The 25425-nt window shown below is 36.4% G+C and overlaps 1 protein-coding gene across 1 annotated transcript in view; it reads left to right on the forward strand.

Annotated features, from left to right (window-relative positions):
• The window catches only part of LOC139978462 (NBAS subunit of NRZ tethering complex-like), a 52042-nt gene extending 29678 nt beyond the window's left edge, over positions 1-22364 (forward strand). The window contains exons 35-58 of the mRNA XM_071988717.1: positions 546-625; positions 1417-1512; positions 2134-2255; positions 2923-3010; positions 3296-3421; positions 3944-4288; positions 4619-4769; positions 5453-5529; positions 5929-6229; positions 7199-7265; positions 7946-8056; positions 9072-9313; positions 10624-10736; positions 11159-11257; positions 11855-11968; positions 12680-12877; positions 13713-13912; positions 14305-14400; positions 14964-15072; positions 15690-15773; positions 16504-16640; positions 17329-17464; positions 18472-18600; positions 19515-22364. Of these exons, the coding sequence (XP_071844818.1) occupies positions 546-625; positions 1417-1512; positions 2134-2255; positions 2923-3010; positions 3296-3421; positions 3944-4288; positions 4619-4769; positions 5453-5529; positions 5929-6229; positions 7199-7265; positions 7946-8056; positions 9072-9313; positions 10624-10736; positions 11159-11257; positions 11855-11968; positions 12680-12877; positions 13713-13912; positions 14305-14400; positions 14964-15072; positions 15690-15773; positions 16504-16640; positions 17329-17464; positions 18472-18600; positions 19515-19805 (3512 nt within the window). The 3' untranslated portion in view covers positions 19806-22364. The remainder of the gene's footprint in view (positions 1-545; positions 626-1416; positions 1513-2133; positions 2256-2922; positions 3011-3295; positions 3422-3943; positions 4289-4618; positions 4770-5452; positions 5530-5928; positions 6230-7198; positions 7266-7945; positions 8057-9071; positions 9314-10623; positions 10737-11158; positions 11258-11854; positions 11969-12679; positions 12878-13712; positions 13913-14304; positions 14401-14963; positions 15073-15689; positions 15774-16503; positions 16641-17328; positions 17465-18471; positions 18601-19514) is intronic.
• The last annotated feature ends 3061 nt before the right edge of the window (positions 22365-25425 follow it).

Here is a 25425-nt window from a genome sequence, read left to right on the forward strand (position 1 = left end):
ATCACTGTCTATTGAACACAAGTAGCCATATTTTATAGTTAAATAGCTGAATCTCATGTGAAGTTATTTCAGTTTATTGCGTCACATCTCAATGTGAAGTATATTTCAGTTTATTGCGTTAAGGTCACGCACAGTTTCTTTAAAATTCTGGAGGAATTGTGTGATCATAAGTCTCAGCACAAGCATCAAAACTCAGCTCAGACTTAATACTCTTGAAGGATAAATGTACCTAGGTTGTTGCTACACTGTATATAACCATACAAGGCTAAAAGATGTTTTGTAAAGTTTTGAGGATAATATTTAACTAAGTTTACCCTTTCCAGAAAGATTATATACTTCCTAGAGTTGAAATTGAGGCTTAAATAAGACCAGTAATTTGAGTGAATCTGGTTGGAAAGAGAACTTTTGTGCATGAAATGCAGGGAGTACAGATTATACAATGCTTTGCCACTCTTCTTATTGTATGTCATTAGTTGGAAGTTGAGATTAATTGATTAATTAATTGATTGAACTATTTCTATTGTTCATGTTTCCTTACCTTTTAGTCCGCCTCAGCCAGAACAGACTCGATTTAGTCAAGATGGCGTTACAGTCCAGTCCCACAGCTTACAAGAGCAGTGGAAAGGTGAGAAAGTTATCATTTTGTTCTCAACCCCTTGAAATGGGCTCTTCTGGAGCTGTTCACAATCCAGGAATACGTACTACTCCATAAGTTGTCGATTTATGAATATTCATGTTTATAGGGCACTAGAATGTAAAATGCTGCTCTCCCTTATCACATCCCTAGATTTGTCTGATAGATTCGGTGTAATTGATTTCAATTCAGGGCATTTTCTAAATACTAAACTGGTGGATAAATTTCCCACCTGTCCTATTAGACTTGTAATTACAAATTGAAAGTGTTCATATTTGGTCAAGCATAGAATGGACATTCTTAAATATTGAACTGCCTTCATATACTCAAATTTCATGTTCATAATAATTATACTACTATGTACAAGGTGGGGTGGGGGAAGGGTGTGGGAGAGGGGATGTAAGCATATCCCCTTTTATAGGTTAGATGTATTTTTCTTTTTCCCCTACCAATGCAAATTCCCACCTGTGTATACTGTACATGCCTCATTGGAACACACCTTGATATTTCTGTATTTTTGATCAAATTGAGTAAGTATGTAGTGTTTCTTAGGACAAAAACAAAAGCAGTGATTGCATTCTAAAAGTGTGAAAACAACATTTTTGTTTACCTCGCATGCAAAAGTGAAGTTCATAATATTGATATGCACAATGGCATAATGCTGTCCTGCTATGTGTAATGTGTCATTACTTAATGCCAATATAGGTTCATTCTCATAAATAAAACTTGACTCGTTAAGTTACCGTTTGTCTGATTGATTAGTCACATATTCTAATTTTAAGATACTTGACCTAGCAAGGCTGCTTCGAGTTTACCTTAAAGATGAGGCCAAGGAGAAAGGACAGGTCCATGTACTGATTGCAGAGACTGCCCTTAAGGTGAAACATATTTTTAATTTTCTTTGTATTATTACAATTAGTGCACTAAGAAACCTGCATATCCATCTAGTGGGAAAGATAACTGGCACCCACATTTGTTCAGTCATTTACCCCCTAATCCCCCTCCCTCCACACACCCCTTCCACTCCCACTAATTGCCTCCCCATCTCGTGTCAACAACATGAGCTGAAAATAATACATAGACATTTTCTTTAAAATGTGCTTTACATGAGGTAAGCTGGGCCCAAATATTTTGTGTTGTTGGTTTAGATCTTCCCAGATCTAGTCAATTTATGTAAGCTACTGATTATCAAGTTAATTATAAAATACTTTCTGGTAATATTGGTGTATGATGAGGATTATAGTTTTGTAATATTACAAATGCAGTTGGAAATCAGGAAAAATTATTCTATGTATTTGTATTTCTTTAAAGAAACTGTTTGATTCATATTTCGTCTTTTGTTTTGTCAAAAGTTTATAGCCAATGACTTTAGAATTTGTGTACTTCCCTTACATGACTAAAGTGACTTAATAAATCAACTGTCTCCAGTTTAGATGGAGACATGACCTACGGATTTTGTCGCTGGTGGTATTTTCACATATTTAATAATTTCGTTGCAGGCTGGTGACCATCAGGTTGCCTACCTGCAGTGCCTGGCAATCATTAAGGACAAGTACAGTGAAGGTTGGACGGTATGCAAGAAACTAGCAGAGGCAAAGGGATTCCAGAACAAAGAGGCCAGGTGGGAGCAATGTTATTCTATATTGATACACACTCTTCAGACTAGGTTGTTAATCAGTAGTTTATTGGAGATGATTTCAGTCTAATGATTCATAGGAGAGGTGGAAAAAATGAAGTTGGCAAAGCAAAGTTGGTTACGGCCCGCAAGAATGTTTTTCAAAACCCTGTTAACGCTACCCCTTGAACATCGCAAATACAGAGTAATGATTTATGGAACCATAAATCAAGTGAACAATGAATTTCACTGATTAGACCAAAACAAGAAATATGCACGCAGATGAGGGTTTGTAGGTAAGGCCTACATGACAGGACATTTCAGCATAATGGATGGACTTATTTTCCATATAATGTAATATTTCCATTTTTGCCATTTTTGGAGTATGTACAACCTCAAGGGTTGGAACTAGTGGATTCGGAACAAAAGTTTCACTGTGGCCCTCAAGATCATTTTTGTGCACACTCCTGACATGAGACAATTTAACCATGGGATATTTTACTTTCCGACAAAAGAGTGCAACATTCATTCTTCTCACTTGGACAAGTTTTATTGTCTTTGAGATGTCATAGTTATTTAATGATTGTGTCTTGATATTCCTTCTGTTTTCCTTCTGTTTTCCTTCTGTTGTATTTTTCTTCTTGTAATTGTTTTACTTGTTTTTTACTTGCAGGCAAGAGTTAATTGCTTACGCTCTCTGCTACTGTGATCCATCTGCCTTCGAGGAGATGTTGGCTCTGAGAACGAGTAACGAACTGCAGGTAAGTGTATCGAGGAACGGTCGGTAAGAATGTCTTAGTGTAAAGCCTGGCTTGACAGAAAAAATATACCAAAACCTTGTGCAAAGTTTGTGAAATGTATTTTTCAGTGTTTAGGCTCCAACTATTTCCCCCAAACTTTCCCAAATTCACTGACAGAGAGAAAGATAATATGTCAGTTCACCTGAATGTTACAGTTTGTTATGCTACTGAGACTGTTTTCAGGAACAAGCTTGAGTGCAAAGAAATAAATAAATTGATGCGAATCTGCTGATGATTTGTTTTAAGATGCTGGGTGAAATTTTGGGATTCAGCGATGATTTAGAAGAAGAAAAAGAAGAAGAAGATATGGAGCAAGAAGATCTGGAAGAAAAGGAAACAGAGGAGCGAGAAATGGAAGATACCTTCCAAGATGTAAGTCCTCCCTCTCTACTCTCCCACCCCTCTTACTCCCCTGCCCCTCTTACTCCCCTGCCCCAGTCACACCCCCCTTTCCCTATGTCTAACCATTTTCATCTCCCACTTTCTTTCCCCTTCATTATAAACCCTAACCCTTGTTTTTTTTTCTTTCTTTAGGGAAAAAAAAGTTGTGATGCTATTTAGAAACTTGTATGATTCCATGTCTCCTGCAACTTCCTCGTATCAATTTTAGTTTTAGTTTGAAAGTCCAGTGAGGTTTTCACCTACGCTACAATTGGATACTCTGATAAATTTTTCTCTAAGTTTACCTATGATAAACCTAACCCTTGTTTGTTTTTTCTTTCTTTAGGGAAAAAAAAGTTGGGGTGTTCTTTAGGAACTTATCTGATTCCATGTCCCCTGCAACTTACTCGTATCAATTTAGTTTTCAATAAACTTCCAGTGCGATTATCACCGAGGCTACAATTGGATACCCTGATAAAGTTTTCTCTAATTTCGTTTCAATCTTCTGCGAAGGCACAGGAGGACGTGTCCGAGAAGAGCATGCTCCAGACCGCACTGGGAAAGACGACAGCCACCACGCGCCACGTCCTTGCCTCAACGGGTGCCACTACTCGCCAGGTTCTCGCGTCTACCGGTGCCACCACTCGTAACGTACTGGCCAGCACCGGCGCCACGACAAAGGCCCTGCTCGGCACCGTGAGCGATGCGACATTTTGGAAGGAGTCGTTGAAGTGGGTCCGACCGCTGTCGCAGTTGAAACAGGGGGAGGCGATAAAGAGCGTGGAAGCCAGTTTTGATGTACAATGGTACCATCCATTCTATCAGAGTATCCTTGGGAACTCGGCTCAAAGTTCAAAGGTCAGTTTTATACGAGCTTAAAATGTTAGGAGTTCCCAGAGAATGGATGTTTTCCCCCCTCCCCATAATTCTGCCTTGTTTTTTGTTTTATTTATTTTTGTTGTTCTTTTGCCTTAAGTTTGTCCTCTTCCATTCATGCTGTCATAAGAACGATTTTTTCCGCACACTTGAAAGTTGTAGTGCATGACATTCTCTGAAAGATTTTCATTATGACTTTGAAACAACATTTTTACTCATTGAATTCTTCGAAGAGAGTGAAAAAAGGTATTCTATGCTTTCGGTCACCTTCCATTTTTTTATTTTCTATTGTTGTTTATTGTATTTTTGCAGGATTATCCAGATTATTCCCAAATCCACTGGTCAGTCAGTAAGAGTTCCCCGGCTTACTTGAACGAGGCTCTTCTACGGTTCAGTTTGCTGGCTAGAGGACAGCAACAGGAAGGCGAGATGGATGAGGACTCTGACCAGCATATTACTGGAGGTAACTAGGAGTATGAGTAATGGATGTGGGTAATTGATATAATATAACTTATAATCAGCATACTACTCAAGGTAACTAGGGGTATGGAGGAATGGTATATTACTGGAGGTAACTAGGGGTATGGAGGAATGGTATATTACTGGAGGTAGCTAGGGGTATGGAGTAATGGATGTGGGTAATTGACCCAGTATACCACTCAAGGCAAATAGGAGTTAGTATGAATGGTATATTACTGGAGGTAACTAGGGGTATGGAGGAATGGATGTGGGTAAGTGATATTATATAACTTGTGATCAGCATACTACTCAAGGTAACTAGGAGTAGTATCAATGGCATATTACTGGAGGTAACTAGGGGTATGGAAGAATTGTGGGTAATTGATATTATATAACTTGTAATCAGCATACCACTCAAAGAGTATGGGTGACCTACCTTTGCCTTAATTATGTATATCTTTCAATCAACAGACCACTTATTATAATGAAGAGAGGATAAATGGTTGGTGGTATTTTACTGTATTGTCACAAGCCTAGAAAATTGGATTTGTATTATTTAAACATGATTCATCTGTTCTAGTACTGTCACGTAGCTGTTTGTCACATATTCACCTATTTGTAATGGAAAAAAGGTTAAGTTCAAGCAATCCTCGATAACATATTTTATTTTATTTTCTATTTTTGCAGTTCTTCTGCAGTTGGCTTCCCAACGGTTGACCTCTGAACTGTCTCTAACCATCTGTTACCTGCTAGCTCTGATGAAGGTTCGTAATATTCACCCATGTAACTCTCGCGAAATATTAAGTTCATGATCAGAAAGATGCAGGGACCTGATATTAAATTAACCCTTGCTTCATATTGATAGCAATAGCATATATGTTGTCTGGTTCCTTCTGTGCGTAAAAGAGTAGGCTCAGTTCCTTCTGCTATGAATGTATTGTAGCCCTGCGATAAGCAATGACAGACCTTTCAAGGATTCACATTTCTTGTGACGTTAATGCAACAAAATAACAAATGTACACCTAAATGAACATGTACAGTATCTGACTATTTCTATGAATATGTAAAAGAAATTATATTCGTCCATTGAAATGGTAATGAGTCGGAAATTGTAGATCAGTGAAAAATATTTATTCTTCTGCTTATTTTCTTTGGCGTCCTAGCCCTTGGCAGCCGAGGAATTCTTTGAGAAGATGCCTCGAAGTGCGGTGACACTCGAGATGGCGGCCTACGTCTATGCTCTCCAAATCTGTGCCTGGGTGGACAGAGACAACGAGACAGCATTAGCTACCATTTATCAGACTCCTCGTGCAGCCCTCATTGATAGAGTGAAAGATCATGTGACAGCTGAGACACCATCTGATTGGTCAGAAGATTTACAAGCTTTGGCAGAGAAATTTCAGACACATGTTACTCTCTTGGATGATTTTGTTCAAGCGCAGACTCTTCAGAACCTCGGAAGAGGTACATGTTAATATTTTTGTCTGTGTTAGACATTTGATAGTTCTTTCAGTTTGCACTCCAAAGTAAGATAAAATAAGACCAAATGGGGAGATGTCCTATCCAGTTGAATTGATAAAAGAGGCCTGTTGTGTTTCTGAGAATGATTCTTCAACAACAGTGGGGGCTCATCAATCAAATTGGCTGGATTACTTAGTTTAGCACACAAACCATCAGGTCATCTCATCAGAAATTCCACTACAGTCAGAAAGAGTAGTGGGTAATGGCTTGACTTGAGCTTGAAAAAGTAGTAACTCATTATACAACTGACATTCACTTTAAAGGTACCATGTCATATAGAAAGACTGCAGCAGGTGTGAAGTCTTGCTCAGCTAGGATGAATCAAGATCATACGATAGGGATTAAAAAGAAAGACTGCAGCAACTGTGAAGTCTTGCTCAGCTAGAATGAATCAATATCAAACAATAGGGATTAATAAGAAAGGCTGCAGCAGCTGTGAAGTCCTGCTCAGCTAGGATGAATCAATATCAAACAATAGGGATTAAAGAGAAAGGCTACAGCAGCTGTCAAGTCCTGCTCAGCTTGGATGAATCAATATCAAACAATAGGGATTAAAAAGAAAGGGTGCAGCAGCTGTGAAGTCCTGCTCAGCTTGGATGAATCAATATCAAACAATAGGGATTAATAAGAAAGGCTGCAGCAGCTGTGAAGTCCTGCTCAGCTAGGATGAATCAATATCAAACAATAGGGATTAAAAAGAAAGGCTGCAGCAGCTGTGAAGTCCTGCTCAGCTTGGATGAATCAATATCAAACAAAAGGGATTATCTGTGCAGAACTTCATTGCATATTGTATGAAACTGGAGCACAATAGCTTGTGTCCTGCTCAGCCTGGTTGCAGGAGCCTGCAGCCCCCTCAGCATTTTTGACATGGTACCTAACCATCATATCTCTCTCTCTCTCTGTATATTTTAGGAGTGGATGTGGCTAGGTTTACCAGAGATGATGAGTACAAGAAAGAGACCATCCTTGGTCTAACCATGTAAGTCATCATAAAGGAATAGTAGTAAGCAGTATTTTAGTAAGCAAATTGACCTTATGATAATTTGGTCACTGGTTGTAACATGTAACCATAGTGATATTCTCAAATTTAAAAACCATGTCAAGTAAACAAAAAGGGAAAACTTACAACACTTGGATGCAATTCATTTCCATAGATAAATACGATGACATCTGCATTTGTTGAATGTTCATTGACTCCGCAATGTTTTAGACCTGTCTAATTCACTTTGTTTTCAAATCAGTTCACTAAGATGGAGCATAAACTGTATGTTGATATTTGATAAATATATTTATTTATTACTATTTTAACTGTTTTAACTGTTTTTTTTAACTTATGCTATTGACATTCTGGATAATATGTGTTTTGTATCTTTGCTGTCACTAACTACTTTATGCTATCACCGTAATCCATAAATACTATGAATAATATGATCTATTCTGTAATTCATATATGCTATCACTGTAGTATTATATGTATGCCATCACTGTAGTATTGATGCTATCACAAACAATATATGTAATACATTGATGCTATCACAAGCAACATATCTATGCCATCACTGTACTTTAAGCAACTTTCATAACCTCTAGATTTTATCTCTGAAGAAGTTGATTTACTTTCTCATTTTACCTCCCATTCCATTCCTTCCTCCCGTCCAGGACTCTGGAGGACAAAGTTTATGACCTCTCCGTCTCCCTGGCCAAGAAGTACAACCTGCCTCTCTGGGAAATTTACATGGCACACATGGAGTTCCTCTTCTCCGATAGCGGGTAAGGAGGATCCTCACCCATAATGGTTTTGATGGTGTTCAGTATTTTCATATCAATCAGAGCCCACAGGAAGCTATCTTAAACTATTATAGTACTTTCTCCTCCAAGGTCATTTCTATCTGGACAGGACAAATCATTATTCTTAGTCTTGTCATCTTAATTACTTTTAAGTTATTTCTTTTTTATAACTCTAATAAGTACATCTTGCTGTTTAAGTGTTGTGGGACAAGGGTTAGTTTTGACTCTCACTCAATCAATTGTTACCAACTGGTCATAATCATTACATCATATGATTACAAGAAGCATCTCCAGGGTCTGTTTCATAAAACCATGAAAGTCAAAGTTTTTTAAAGGAAATACTGATTTAACATACTCTTGTAGTGATTAGTCAAGATTAAGTTAGTACTTGTAAATATAAAAAACAATCCTATGTTTTGTATTTTTTGCAGTTTAAGTTTCATTATATTGTTCCATTGTTGACAAATATTTCAAGGTTGTGAGATTATCTGGGCTGACAGGGTAGATATAAATATATAGTGGAGCAATTATTCAGAATTGCTCAGGTCTGTCTGGATGCCGTTGTGGTATTACGTTACTTATCTGCACATCAGGATATGATGCAAGCTGATAGGATAGGTATAGGCTTGTCCTTATTTATGTTACTTATCTGCACACGAGGAGATGATATAAGCTGATAGGATAGGTATAGGCTTGTCCTTAGTTATGTTACGTATCTGCACATGAGGAGAGATGTAAGCTGATAGGATAGGTATAGGCTTGTCTTTATTCATATTGGAATATATATTCAGACTATCGAAGGGAAATATTGTTCCCGTTTTGATATTAGGCTACTGATCTTACAGGAGGACATGATTAAGGCTAAGAGGATATACCACCTTATCTCTTTTATAGTGAATTGCATATTTAATCTAGTCTTTGTTGAAGGAAAGTGCTGTGTTCCTCTCCTCAGAAAGGAACAAATTTCCTTACAAACACTTCTTCTCTTCATTTCCAGTCTATCAACCACTAAAATCGAAGAGAGAGTCAAGCAGTTACTTCTCTTACCGACACTTCTGTCGCAACCTGAAGAATTCTGTACCAGGATGCAGGAGGGCATCTACCCGTTGATAGAGGGCAGCGATCATGCCAGTCTGCTTTACTACTACACCCTATTGCAAGGCTCAGAAATTGAGGGCAGTATTCATTCACCTGAAGTCCATGTCAAACTGCTAAAGAAGATTAAAAATGGAGTTCCCAGTGAGTTAAAAAACAAAACCTTTCTTTGCCAGAGGTTTCAGTACCATTTGTCTTAATGTAAAGTAGCATGGTGCAACATGTGAAGCAATGCCAAGATGTGGATTTGGAGCTTACAAAAGCTATGTCTTCCCATAGGGTCTAAAAAGTGATATGAAAAGGAAGCAGATCTCGATGATACCAAATTTTTGTGAAAACTGTCTCTTTTAGTTCATGTTATCCATGTGTTAACCTGTGAATATTAAGATTGGTACAAACTTTTCAGTGCTGTGCAAATGGATTTGTGTCATTGTATATTCCCTTTAAAGAAATACCCACATTAGACATAGCATGTTTTAATAATAGATTTAAATTTCCAGGTGAACAAGAGTTTGAAATATTGACCTGAAATTGTCATTTTAAGACACAGTTGGTAATCGGTTAATCGGTTACTGCATCATTCATTTATCTTCTTTTTCACGCTCTCGTTAAAAGCGAAATTTCCTCTGATTTTTTTAAAAGTGTGACTGTAGTTAAGTTACATGAATATGCCAGATAATAGTCTGATAGATAGTTTGAAATTGTCATTCGATGAATAGACCTCCATCAGTCATGCTTAAAGCTCACAATATTGGTCATTGTTGATTGAAAGAGTTTCAAATTAAATCAACTCCACTCAGGCAACAGCTTTAAAAGTAGGAAGCTGAGGGGGCTGCAGCATAATGCAGTCAGGCTGTGAAGGACATAGTCCTTTGTGTTTGTTGGTTTCATACAATAGCCACTGCTGGTCTGCAGAGATAAATCTATTGTTTGATTTTCAATCAACTAGCTTTGCTTTGCTAATGGACTCTGTGCCTTTTTGTTCCAGTATTGCAGATACCCACCATCCTTGAGATGGGTATAGTTTTTTTGTCCTAATCACAGAGAATTTGACATAATATGTACATAAGCTTGATGTTCAATACAAGAAATTTCCTTTGCACCAAAAGATTAATCAGATGACTGTACCAAAAGTTCTAAATGATTTTAAACCATATGTTGTTACAATTTCATCCATTAATTATCAGCTTAATTTATCAACTTGTTGTTTCTCTATGCTACTGCACCAATGTTTTTGTTTTTGGCAAGAGAATCACAACAAACCAGGTTCTAGAGTAGAATAAGAAATATTGTCTAGCTTTTATAATTAAAAAAAAAAAATTGGAAAAAAAAAATTGAAAAAAAAAAAATTGAAAAAAAAAAATTGAAAAAAAAAAATTGGGCATATCTAATGATAAATATTTTTTTAAGGAATTTATGAAAGTTACAAATAATTGTTATATTATTCTTAACAGGGTTGGACTACAAAGAAATGATGGAAGGCCACCCATACAAGACTCTTCCTCCAGTACTCATTGCTGCTAATGTACACATCATGGCCAAAATGGCAAATAAACTCCCAAACAAGGTAACTCCATTCGACTTTACAAATATGTATTAATCTATATTTAATTTATATCAGTGATGAGTTAGGTTCGAGAGGTGATTTCCTTCTGCCTTGGTTTTTATTATTTTTTATTTTTGTGGGAGAGGTGGGGGAGGTGGGCAAGGGGAGGCAATATCTTGCATTTACTTTTCAACATCACTTCTTTCTGTTCTTCCCCACTTCCCATTCGCTATGCTCCTCCACAATATATTGAAATTTGAAGTTGCCTTCTGACGAAAATTCCCAGTTTGCATGATGGTTAAAAAAGTGCCAAGTCTTATCATCAGTTATTGCTGGACGTTTAGCACTGTCTTGTTTCTTAGCTTTAACTTTATAACTACTTCAATTATTTATTTATTTTTGGTTGCCATGCTTATTCACTGTTCTTTCCCTCTGTTATTTAGGATGATGGATTCCTCACCAGTAGCCAGGTGTTTGGTATCTATGTCAAGAAACTATTTTGGCACGGTGACCAGGGCAACAAGAAGAAACCAGAGTCAATTGTGAGTGTAAGCTACAATTATTCACAGATATTTAGGGTGTGTCTGTGTGTTGGGGTAGGGGTGGTGGGGGGGGGTTGGTGGATATCTTGTTGACTCATCTTCTAGTATCATGCTAGAAAAACATACACAGTAACCAGCAAGATCATGTACCATATGAAATGACTGACACAAATTATAAAAACTAAGGTAGATATTAAAGAATGATTGGATGAGATATTCAATAGATTTAGTATACAATTAATTGTTGTGGGCCACCAAAGAAAATCACAAAATTACCACCCAAAAAATGGGTCTCCAAGTTGATTTGCTTTGTAGTAAAAGGTCCTCTGAAGTAAATAAGAAAAAACCCGAAAAATAAAATTTGTAACATGGTTAATAATGAATACAATCTGTTTAGTCATTGCGTAATATTGAGGTCAACACTACATGCTAATTTAATTGTTAGGCCATTTGATCAGTTTTGTACTACTAAATGTATCTCTTCTTTCTTACGAATGATAATAAGGTCAAGAGTAGAATAAAAAGTATGAAAATGCATATTAAAGCCATAAACAGAATGCCCTGTTAACAGCCGTTCTAATGTTTTCATATCCACAGGCTGATTGGTTGCACAGATACGAGGCTTGCGGCGAATTTTTCTCCAAGTTGTCACCAAATGAATTCAGCATCTTCGTCAAAGAGATTTTGTTTTCCGAGGAGTCCCTCAAAATGGTACGACATTTCTTATTTCTCTGTTTGAACTTGGTAATATAAGAATTATAATTAATGTTTCAATATGTATTAATACTACCTCCAGAAATTCTGTTGCTTTTAAAAATCTTACATCTCCATTTAAGTGAGCCCTTCAATGCTTGTACTTCACTGTGTGCAGTCTAATTGTGCACAGTGTATTAAGTGTTTCAGTATGTGTCTACTACCACCAGAAAGTCTGTTGGTTTTAAATAACTCATTTCCACCTCATAAGTGAGCCTTTTGGAGCTTAATTTTCTTAGTATAAACAAAAAAATCTGTTTACAGTCATTAATTTGTGTTTAATTAGTGTCATAACATAATATTAAACATTTTGTCTGTTACTTTTAGCACCAACCGACACCCCTTACTCACACTTTCTTAATTATACATGCAGATATGCAGCATCATTTGAATATTTACTGATTGAAAGGGTTAAACATGTCATCAAGAGATTTGGCCATTCACCAACCGATTCCCACCAGTCGATGCAAAAGAAAAAAAAATTTCTAGCATTCATGCACTACTTATATGAAATGAAAATCAGTGTTGGTTGGAGACGCACTTGTGGTTGGTGTAGTTTAATAGTAATAACACAACAAACTGCTTGAAATAGGAAAGAATGCATTTGAGAATAGGACACAAAAATACATCGATTACGCCTAACAATTCATTGTTTTGCTCTCCCTTCAGTTGGAACTTGAGTGCAGGCAGAATATTATCGGGAGAGCATTGAAGTATACGAGACAGAAAGGGGGCAGCAAGCAGAAATTTGTCAGTGAAGTTTCAGACGTTGAAATGACAACTATATGTGGAAAATTCCAACATTACCAGAAACACCTGCAGAGTTTGGTCAACGAGTCAGTGCTAGAACTGAAAAAGATTGACGGGGTAAGAAATCCATCATTTAAGTTTTTTACGTTTTTGTTGTTGAAAGAACGATGCAATGATTTAATGAAATGTAGACTTGGATGCTCAGAAATATTTCATCTTGTGGATCAATTAAATATCTTGATGACTTTTATGAAATAAAATGGCTTTTTCCATCCCTGTCAACGCAGTATCTTTTCACCAAAGCATATATGTTATAATTGTTATTATTATGTTAAGCGCTACGAGAATAATTTCATAGTTTGTTTGGCGCTATATAAAAATTATGTATTATTATTATTATTATTATATTTTTGATAGTCATTCAACTTCGTCTCTGCCATCAGAGCTCCAGTCGTCATTGCCCGCGATGATATCTTCATCGTCATGGTAATATGACTCAACATCTTCAGTGTCATTCCTCATTTCTCTTCAGATTCGAAAAAGTGAAATTTATCTCTGTAACTTTTTTCTTTCTCTCATCTAGATGAACAGGTTATCTTTGATATTATTAGCATTTCTCATCCATTTTTATCACAGTATATCAATGTATTTCTCACGATATTTTGTTATTTATGATGGTTGCTCAACAATGTGGACTCGACTTAATATCCATCATCGGTATAATTGTTGAAAGTTTCTTCCGGAGGTAAGACTCACAGATGTTTTCAGTGATCTCAAGGAGGATTATAGTTGATAAATAACTGTCTCAGTTTGGTCAAATATGGAAGGGTTTAGTAGTAGTAGTAGTTAAATCTTGGTTCAAATTTGAAAACTGCTGGATACCATTATTTGACATTCTAGCATATCCTGCGGCAATTTTGACTTCATAATATTTCTATTCATGTTTCCATAGCAACATGGAAGCCAGTACTACAGTGACTTTGATCTGACCTGCGGAGATGAAGACTCGTTGAAAAGACTGATCGGCGACCTGTTGTGTCGAGGAGAATCGATCGACTTGCTACAGTCGTTAATCAAAGTCTGTTCGATCGAGAACTGGACCAGCTCGATGAATGTCAAGGAGACTCTAGGGAGAATTACAGATGATATTAGGTAAGATCTTCAGATCAGCTTAAAGGTTGCCATGGCAATATTCCCTTTAGCTTTTATCTCAAACTCGTGTCGGTGTCAGTTACATTAAAGAGCATGTATTAATGACACCATGCATGTTGTCTCAGATGACCATTAAAAATTAGCCCTGCCTCATCAGAAAAACAGAAATGGTGGGTGATAAAAGCTCTCTTGACGCACTGTTATTGTACGCTATTGTTTCAGTGATAGAACACTGCTCTTGTGACCAACACACTCACAGGTTTGAACTGTCGTTATAAGAAATTATAAATACAATTATTGCCTGATTATATTGACAGTAATGAGTTAAGTGCAGCTAGTCATCCCAAATGAAATAAAAACTTACATTTTTACTTTTATTTTTAATGTTTTAGAAGGAACAGTACCACTGAAGAGGGCAGCAAACAGAACTCTGCCATGGACGTGCTCAGGAAAGTTGTAGAGAGTGTCAAACGACATATAGACAAGGGGTAAGATAAATTACTCTAAGGTAGATATTTTGTAATACCACCTGCACTACCTATGAAATATTGACCAATCATAGAGCTAGAATATCATGTATGAAATAATTTGTAATAGTCATATATCCACCTGAAAGATTATATTCTTTATACTTAACAAGCAGAGTAGAAAAGGAAAAAGAGAAATACACCAGTTGCATTTCGTTGAAGTCTGAAATTCAAAGTCAATGAAATATTGTCCGACCATTTTCAAATATGTGAGGTTTCAAGGTTAGGTAAACAACGAGATTATAGATGAAAAGTACAACTTTTTGAAAAATAGTTTCTGTAATGACATTCACAGAAGTTCACTGTGTTCATTCTTGGCATAACAAAGGGTTTGTTTATCAGATTAATCTGCCTTCCAACAACAAGAACAACAACGATATCTATAGAACCAAGATGGAGTATATTCGACCAGCCATGTGGGATAGTTTTGTCTTTCATATCTGTGTTAAAGCGCCTCCTTTCAGTGGCATGATCCTTTCATATCCTGATTGCTCGATCAACACTCTCTCTGCTCGTTGTTACAGAGGTACGGTCGTGAACCATAATCACGTGATCGGAGTCTTGAAACCATTCTGTGATGACTCGGACGTCCCAGCCTCGGCAAGAGTGGCAGTTATACAGTTGCTAGATCAGGTGAGGTGCACTGTGGGAGAAATGATCACTGGATATAAAACTCCTTCATTTTGTCATATTGATGATTTTAGTGTTCTGAAAGTTTGACTTCTAGAGGCCAAATAAAATCTGTGAAGTGATTTGCTATCTTGCAGCTTTGATAAAGTTAGGTTCTTTATATTTTATCTCTAGTGAAGAAAAATTGGCGTAAAATTGCAAATAAATACAAAGTAAAGTAATGTCGAGCAAAATGGTCAAGCAATTGTGTTAAATAATACGCTTGTGATGTGACACTTTATCTCTCTCTTTGTTTTTTTTGGGGGGGGGGAGTGGGAGGATGTCCATTTGACTCTCTTAAGTGAAATGAATGCAAATTGTTGCCCTTCTTAGTCTTTGGAGTTCTATTCATTATTCACTCTGCTTTGAAGTAGGACATGAAAGTACAGTATAGCAAAAATTATCCCAACTTTTTGGTGACCAGTTAGACCAGAAAGATGTAGATATTTTGTTTAAAAATTTCATTTTTCTTTAAGTCTGGACCTAAATTTTTTTGGCACAATATTTTCTTTGTAAAATGACCTGAAAATGATGAAAAGTCAACTATCTACTTCTTAATGACTATTCATTTATATCTACAGACCTTTGACCTGAGTGGTGACGATTCATTAGGCTTACTACTCTCTCAGACTCAGGCCTTAGTGTCAGAATGCTGGACCAGGAAGGTAAGATACAGAGTGAACATTTGTTCAAGGAAATTTAGATAGGATAGGATAGGATAGGATAGGATAGGAAAGGAAAGGATAGTATAGATAATTTAAGATAGGAAAAGAAAGGTGTTTGTAAATTACGAATTCTGTCTCCATTCTGAGATGATGTTTCAAAGTTCTGAGATAAGCACCTTTTGCAGTAGTTGCTCAATCATCCTTGATTATACTTACAGCCCTCCATATCTCTACTTTGATATATTCTTGACAGCCGTTCATCTAGTCACAAGTCTCTTTCATATTTTCATGTGACCTTACTCTTTGCCTATGATAAATAGTTCAATACTCTACTATTAGGAAAGAATCACTACCTCTCAGGGAATAATTTAAAAGCATCCCAATTTAGCAGCTTTGAGGGCTCTAAACTTTTGTCTCTTTTAAAAATACTATGCATTATATATGTATGTTTAAACAAAAACAGCTGTATATCTGTATAACAATTTGTCCATTTTGTTATAGCATTTTGCGATGCGATACTTGATAAGTTACTCCTGGCCTTAACTATTTCACAATGGATGTTTAACGTTGTCTTGCAGAGTATTAATGAGTCTGCTGTTTGTCATAGCTCCTTGACAAATCATCTTTTCTTGTATATATATCTTGTGATGTCTAAACAATCTCTGTTCTTTATATTTTTTATATTTTTTAATTGTTTTCTTTTTTTCTTTCATTTTTCCTTTCTTTGCAGGTGGAAGCCGCAGATATTCAAGATGAAAAGTCCAGGTTTTCACTCTTTCAAGATTTACTGTCATCAGCCAATTCATTTATTCATCTTGTGACTCTTAGTAAACTTCTCCAGCAGTGGCCTGGATTCCAAAGTCTACGGTAAGTAATGAGGAAAAATGCAGAAACCTCTGAGGGAGGAAATAAAGTAAAATAATGTCGAATAAAATAATAAATAAATCATCGTTTTCTCTTCTTATGTGTTAACTACCTCTTTTGGCTGTTTCAGTTTGCAAAGCGATGAGTAGGAGTTTTTCATAATCTGGTTATTACATGCATTCAATAAATCTTGCTGAATATGGAGCTACAATTGTTGTGGTAAGGTTGGAACAGAGCAGGCCAAATCAAACTGATTATTGTTAGAAATATTTCATGCACATTGGTGAATTTTTGAAATCCCCCTAAAGTATGGTAAGAGGTCGAGTCTTTCAAATTAAAGTCTTGGGAACAATAGTGCAGGTCCCTCAAACCCACACTATACGGTAACCACAGTAACATGTTGCTTACAACACACTATAGGGTAACCACAGTAACATGTTGCTTACAGCACACCCCCTGTCATTTCTTGTTTTCCTGTCCTCCACCCCTTCCCTCCCTCACTTACCCCCACACCCTTGTCCTGCTCTAAAGGTATTTTCTAAAAGAAGTTATCTTAATGAATATGTTTGTTCTTTCTTTAGTTTTTTAATTTTTTTGTAACTTTGCTCGTATTCAGTCTTCTAGAAAATTTGGATTTTTAAGGCTCCATGTTTTCATTTCTTATTAATTTATTTATTTCTTCTTAACTTAGTAACCAGACGGTGGATTTCAATCCATGGATGATGTTACTAGAGTCTATGACCCAAGATTCAGATTTCAAAGGTCAAGTTGCAATATTCTTGGAAATCATTGGACTGAAGGAGTGCAATATTCATCTGAATCAAGAGGTAACTCTCACTGAATTCACTGCCATTTTATCATTTTTGTTTATATTTGTGTACCAATCAGATCGGTTACAAGCTTACGTTACACCTTGTGAGTTACGTTCTCTGAATAAAGGTCTTCTCACCATTATGCCTACTAACAGATCATGGGGAAAGTTGCTGTTTTGCTTCTCTTTGCCCCCTCCCACCTCCCCCTTCCCCTCCCACCTCCCCCTCCCTCAACATCTTTGGAACAAAACACCTGATTACATCAAGCTCTCTGTTCCTCTTGTGTCCTTCAAATCTAAAAACTCATCTGTTTTGAGAACTCATCAACTTCTAGTAAATGGACTGTTTGTTTTATTGTTATGTTATTCTTTGTGTGTTTTGCCTTTCATCACTGCTGTTTCAGTGCCCCACGAGCGTCTTCTCGACAGATAACGGCGCAATATAAAAACTCCCTTTTCTATATTTATTATGAATACTATTATAATTGTGTGCATTTCCTGGCTGTCATGCAATAACATGCCTGATTATATTGTATACTGCTGTTGTCACTTGCTTGACATTCAATGCCATGCCTTACCTCGCTGGCCAATTAAAACATTATGCCCAAGTGTTAATGGTCAGGTTCACCGATTTCAAACAGGATTTAACCGTTAGATTTATTGCTATCCTTAGTTCACCCTTTAGCCTTACAGTGTCATCACTTCCAGGATGTTAGCAACTTGTAAATTGACATCTAAAAACTACTGAGAATTGTCACTAGCCAACAAAAAAGTAGGTTGTCTTTCAACAACAGAGACACATTTTGATTTCATTACACAAGCAAGTTTGGGAATCCATTTCCTTAATAATTTGTAACGCTGTGAGAAACAAATTGAACGTTTTTGCAGAAAGGTTTCTCGAGTGACTTTTCATCCTCTTGAAGGCACAAGATTTGTTCTATATCGACTTGAGCACCGAAAGGTCATATACCTAAGCCGCCCGTAAAATGTCATAAACCTTGCCTCTTTTGCCTCTTTCGACAGGATGTTGAGAAGATTTATCAAATTTTGTCGTCTTTAGAGGAACTGCTGGCCGGATGGAAAGTCATCCTGCTCTGTGGCCAGGATTTACTTTATCAACAGATTGTTCTGGATCTGAAAAACGTCACCGAGGTGAGATAAATTGCGTAATTATCTACGATATTTTGATGTGCTTAGCAATGGGATGAAAGTGACGGATCGTCTCTTAAATATTGTTGCCTTGTTTTCTTACAAGACTCCAGTTGGCATGGCCATCTCTCAATTTCCTAAAGCTGTTTTAGCTTCTGTTTTAGTTTTCTTTTCATTCTTCATGGAACTTTATTTACTCACAAGGTTTATACTGAAATGCCTAAACTATGTGTCATACACATGACATGCATAAATATTGCAGCAAAGTTTGTTGTCATATGCAAATTCATTGAGTCTTTAATAGCAAGAATGAAAAATTAAACTTGAGAAGAAAATTTTTGTATATGCAAATTCAAAATGATACCTTCAGACAACAAATTCCGAGAATTCCATTCTGAAAGTATAGCATCTGATCTTGATTCGATCTAACCAAAGTTGTGATGGAACCTTAGTTCACAACTGCTGTATATTCCTGCTTTATAGCAAAATGTTTAAACATCCACCAGGCCCATATGAAAGGGCCAGGAGTGGGGTGGGGGAGGGGGTGGAGGGGTGGGGGTGTGTGCACACACTACAAACATTTTCAAAGGTCCACATTTTTCATGGTAGAGAATGGTCTTTTGTGGTGTGGGGCACGTTACCACTAACTGTATCAAATGTCACAATATGTCGATGTGGTTGCTAAATATAGCACCATTTTGCTTCTCAAGTTCCATTCATTATGGAAAACAACCACCCCCCCACCAAGATGGTGTTCACTACATAGGTCCACATCTTCAGTAAATGCACACTCCTATAGAAAATCCTGGTTACAGGCTTGCGGAAATTTTCACTTACTTTTCTACATTTAATTTTTTAATTTTGTTAATTTTTCTGAGCTAAACAAGTAGATTCTCAATGATTCCTTGTCATTACAGGTTTCCAGTCTTCTTTGCGATGCTCAACTTCTCGAATTAATCATCTCCCGTAAGTTATCCTGCCGAATAGTCGAGACGGTATTCTACCCCCATCTCGTGGAGCATATACTGCAGATGGAGGACGAAAAGAGCCAATCAGAGATCGCCATGGCAGTCGCCAACGAGCTGAACCAGAACGGTTATCAAGTAGAGGGTGCAGCACTACTGCTGCAGTTCAGAGGGATACACCCAATGTTTCATACTCTTGATGCAGCTTTCTCTGTGGTTTCTAAATGGTTCCCGAAGAGATAGTAAAGAAAGTGAAAAATTAAATGTTTTTGGAAAGCTGCCTTCAGGAAGAGAAATAGGCCATTTCGATGTTTTATGTCGACCACCGTTGGCGCTATTTCTAAACTCTTTGGAATACTGACAAAGTATCCTATACTAGTTTGTCAATTGCTGTACAATTGACCCTTTCCCATTCATATCCGTTTTGAATTGACAATAAAATATCCTGTGACCAAATATATTATGGTAAGTTAGGATACAGGACATTTCAAGATGTTACCATAGCAACAGAAAAGTCAGACCAGCTTGAAGTTAACTACGGCAAATTATCTCAATACGCTTTTAACACGATGCAAGTCAAAAGTCTAACATATTGATGAAACTAGTAACTCCTTTTATGTTTTTGAGATCATTCAGCTTAGCTGTTATTCTGTGTCCAATATAAACAATGAAGAATTTTTCTTTCTGTGGATTTCTTTTGGTGCATGCAGTTCTTGAAGAATTCCTAGGAAAAAGCCCGCTTGAATTTCAGAAGCATTCCACTCATTGATCATTAAATAGAATGTGCCATATTATGTAAAATATTGATGTAATTCCTAAGTAACACATTACAGACGTTAGGGTTTATTATAATGAGGAGAGGAATTAATTTGATAATGAGTAGAATTTGCTAGTTCAAAGTTTAGACTTCATCTATGTACCACCCGATCCATGCTCCCATTGTTTATACAGCAGAAATGATTTGACTTTGTCAGTTCCATGTTTTGATCAGTAGCATAAGAAGCTTCTTTGCACAGCAGTTAAAAAACTTGATCAGTTCACAGGTAAGGAAGCTGAAACGGTGCAGTTCAGGTTGTATTTTAATACCAATTCAATTCACATTTTTTAGGATTGATCTTACTCTCAATACGGATCATCAATTAAAGTGACTGGACTAATGAGTCTACACTTAGGCTATTTATAATTAAGGTTAGTAGTTTATACAGCAGAAATTATTTGACTTTGTCAGTTCCATGTTTTGATCAGTAGCATAAGAAGCTTCTTTGCACAGCAGTTAAAAAACTAGAACAGTTCACAGATAGGGAAGCTGAAAATGTGAGTGCAATAGTTTGGGAAAAGGCTTTTTCATTTTTTTTCTTGCCTGGCTTTTTGTCAGTCTGCATTTCTTTCAGAAACCAGTATCGGTTCTATGTAAAACTGCTGTGTCTTGTTATTGAACTGTAAAGAAAAGTTTGCATCAAGAATGAAAGGTCAACTCATCCTTGGAAAACCTTGAAAGTCTAACTCTGGGATAAAGTTAATTTCTCTTCTTTATCTAGTGGGGGATGCGCTTACTTCCATCAATATTTGAAACTGTCTGATATTAAAGAAATTAATAGCAAGGCAGTTTGGTGGCTTCACTAGTCATGTTTTATATTTGCAATATGAACTATTTTTAATTCAATTTCTTGAATGACATGAAACCCTTTGAAAGTGTGTTAGCAACAAATTTTGTTTATCAAATGGAATAATTGGTGACTTGTTTATGTTAAAATATTCATTCGGTGAGAATATCTAGGCAAGTATATCGCCTCCATCAATTGAACAAAAAAAGAACTTGTTTTGATGTAAATAATATATTTAACTTTAATATAAAAACCGCTGAAAATTAGCAACCATGCATATTAAACCCATCTGCTTTAAAATAAGTCCCCAAGTGCAGAATGAATAATTTATGAGTAATAACAGTTTTATTGCATCGTTTTGTGAATCTTCCGAAAGCTTTACTTAATGTATGTCTTGTTGACTACAGCTTCTGCCCAAGTTGCTATGAAATTCTTTGCTATCCATGAACTTTAGATACACATTGGTTTTAAATGTCATGTTATTGATACGGTATCTGTCTTTATAAACTCTGTGAGGAACTTGATATTTTACCCTCGGAGGTGGTTTTGAACGATATCACCTAATGAAGGGAGAAATCCCTTTTTTGTTTTTTTGCCAGAGGCTTAATTTAAAGGTTACACATATGGATGTTTATATTGTGCATCCTATGTAGGACAGTTAAGCCAGCCTGTATTAATTACAAAAGTGCTGTGACATCATAGATGATTTAGTACATTCATTATTGGACAGAATATTATAATGCAACGATCATACGTGACTTTTAAACTTCCGAAATGAGAATATAAACTTTGCTCTCCTATGAAAATCTGACAGTTAGCAGATGCTATCATATCTCTGTGGAAATTTATTACATTTTTTGTACTGTTGATCTGTAGCGACTTTTCCTAATTCTTGCCATCATGTTGCGAAGTCAGTTAATGGTTGTTAACAGTGTGCAGCTACTGTATGTATCATACTGTGCTATGTAAGGCTATGCTTTGTCCTCTATCTAGATATAAAAGTCATCCACAGTGATCTGTAATTGTCAAAGAACTATTATACTAAATGCACAGAAAGTACAAGGTTTGCTTTAACTCTCTTCCACTTAAGAATTCTTCTAATCAAGCTATGAGAAAGATTTATCATTTATTAATTTTGATTGTCCTAAGATGCTACTACACAGTTGGTCAAACAAGAGATTAAAGTTTATGCCAGTGATTTTGTCTCTCGTTTCATTTTTTTTTGTAATCTCTCTCAAGAACATAAATTAATGATTTGAACACTCAGTTTATAGAGATTCTTTCTGCTAATTGTGGCATAGAGACTGTTATGGGCATGTTTTACCCTCTTGCATATTCACAACTGCATTTACTGATGACATCTCTACGTCATCGCCCTCGTAACAGTCCACGCTAGTACCGCGTCCTGACACCAGTCAGAGGTTTATACACCGTTGTTGGGGAATCATCGCCTCTCACCCCGTTCCAATAGCACGGTTCTTTGTTGTCTTGCCGTAACAATGCGTTACCTGTTTTATTCCTATCATTACTACATTCTGTTTTGACTGAAGGATCTTCAAGTCTTTAGCAACTTTCCATTTATCTAATTATCTTCACTTCTACTACGAAATGAACTTTCCCTTTTCCATACCATATTTGACTTCCATCCAGTGAATTGAAGCGGATCCCTTTACAACTAGTACAACTGTCCTTGGATGAACTTTTAATCATTTATGAATTCCGCGACGCGCCTTTTGATGAAGCACTCTTTATCGAATCGTTGCAAAGGCCCAGCTCTACTACACCATCGAGTTCATCAACTTCAGACCCAGTCTTAATAGATAAGTAATTTCTTTCTATCTAGCACCTTAAGTTAACTATCTTTGTTATTCACTTATTTGTACCATTCCCCCATTATTATCCTTATTATTTGTAGAATATAGAAATATTATTATTCAAAATACCATTCGAAACCTCGTCCATCTTTTCTTTTATGGGTTAACACCCTTGGAAACTCTTTCTGCCAGATACAAATTATTTACATGTTGTTTCCGTAACAGAGACATACAGACCTCTTCTCACCCTTGACTCCTGTTCCTTCTGTACGACACGCCTCATTATTAAAAGGTCTATGGACACCTATGGACAATATTGTCCTAATCACTATATTTGGCATTAGAAATCATGAAAGTAGCTGCAACTCTCATTAAAATTGATCAAAGATAAACCATTTTACAAGTCTTTTCTCAAGTCTAGTTTATTTTATGAATAAAGATTTATAGCTAATTATGCAAACTGATGGAGTGACTGCCTAATTTTCTGTTATGTTATCCCTCTGTTTTCACAACCTTCATTTCAGGGACACTGAACCAAGGGCGGCGGAACCGGGGGGGCACAGGGGGCACGTGCCCCCCCCACTTTTTTCCTCAGGTTAAAAATGTGCCCTTTTTCTACAAAAAAATTCTAAATAAAAAAGAGTTTACAAAGCGAAACCCACGTCGATTGAAATATTTCGGGAAGTTTTATATGTTTACTACCATAGGCGTAGGAGCCCAATTTGATTTAGGGAGCTGTAATGAATTGCCCGGAAAATATCCCCAATTTTTTTCGCGCGCTCCGCGCGCGTTCAACATGTAAATGTGCATATCATATAGGCATGCGTCGGTTATTACATCGCATGCCAATAACATACAATCATTCGCCGTGTTATTCCATATTGGTTATAATTATTGGGAAAGTCGTTACAATAATCATGATTATAATAATATCAGTTTAACAATTGAAAAACACATAGCAAATTATTTTTCTTTCAGTACGGTAGGTGCCCGAAAAATTCTCAGCATATTCCCCGAATTTTCACAAAAACTTTTGGTTGGGGGCTGCAGCCCCCTCCCCCACCGCCTCCTACGCCTATGTTTACTACCACAAGGCTTCTAACATTCTGGTGAGTGCCATTATGCATATTCAATTTGCCAAAAAATCCTAATGCATTTCCAAAAAGCATTTTTTTTATTACATTGTGACTTTGTAATAAGCAGAAGCCATTTATAACCTACTATGAGTATAGTTTTAATATCCCATAACATACCCCATACTTTCGTATTTTAACATATTTCATTTGCTTTCATGCATGTATCGACCGCGTGTGCAGGACTTTTTAATGATTTCAACTCATTTTGTCTCGAAAGAAAACTTTTTCCTTGTTTCCCAATTTGCACATTGGATATTGTAGTGCTAGTATGCATTGTTTCCTTGAGGGGGGGGGGCGTTGATGGAGTGATGTGTATACGCAAATAAGATAATACAATAAGAGTTATAAAGGGTAATAAATATCAGGCTGCATCAGTCCAATCGAATTTCTGCAAAGTGCCCTTCGACGTTGGTGCCCCCCCAGATTAAAAGTGCTTCCGCCGCCCTTGCACTGAACACAGGTTTGTGGCCTAAGAAGATTTTGTAAAATATTTTATTATCTTCTTTGAAAAGAGGAACATCACGATATTCATAGATATACAGTATGTGGGCTTGTAGTTAGGGGGTAACTCATTAAAGGGCTAAAATAAGAAATTTGTATGAACGTTGCACATATTTATGAGGTTCCCCAGATTTATCAAAAACTTTCAAATGTGTATATCTTGGAAATGAAAAGAGCTTTCCACAAAATGTCAACAGATTTTGAATAAGATTATCACACACAACTAATGTACTGAAGATGGGGCAAACTGGCTAGGTGTCCGAAGTACTTAAAGTCCCTTCCACACTGCTCATTCTTAAATTAAGACAATGCAAGAGAAAAAGCAATAATAAAACTATAAACCCATGCTTTTTTTTCAGACCATAGAATGTATTTTTTTCAAAGCTTTGCTTCAAGGTGATCTCTGTGAATATATCACTGTGTTTTGGTGCTCTATGTAATTAATTAATTAATTAATATGCAAGGTCTATAGATAACTATACTCACTGAAACTTATTTACAACGATGTACATGAAAAGAGAGAAAGAATGGCACGCACAAAATATAACACCATTTCAATGATAAAATCAGAAGACAGAATATTTTATCACTATCATTAGAAATTATTAAATTATTTTTACACATAAATTGCCTTAAATAATCTATCTTTAAAAGAGTTAGTAATAATATATTATAATTTTTAAAGATGAATATGTAACAGTCTAGATTACATGACATGATTGTGCATCTCAAATGTGTGGGTACATTAAAAGAATCGCCATTTCTCTCTATCCTTATCTGAGTTGGAATGCCATTTTTAAATTGTACT

This window comes from Apostichopus japonicus, chromosome 13, assembly GCF_037975245.1.
Source record: "Apostichopus japonicus isolate 1M-3 chromosome 13, ASM3797524v1, whole genome shotgun sequence".
Classification (NCBI taxonomy): Eukaryota; Metazoa; Echinodermata; class Holothuroidea; order Aspidochirotida; family Stichopodidae; genus Apostichopus; species Apostichopus japonicus.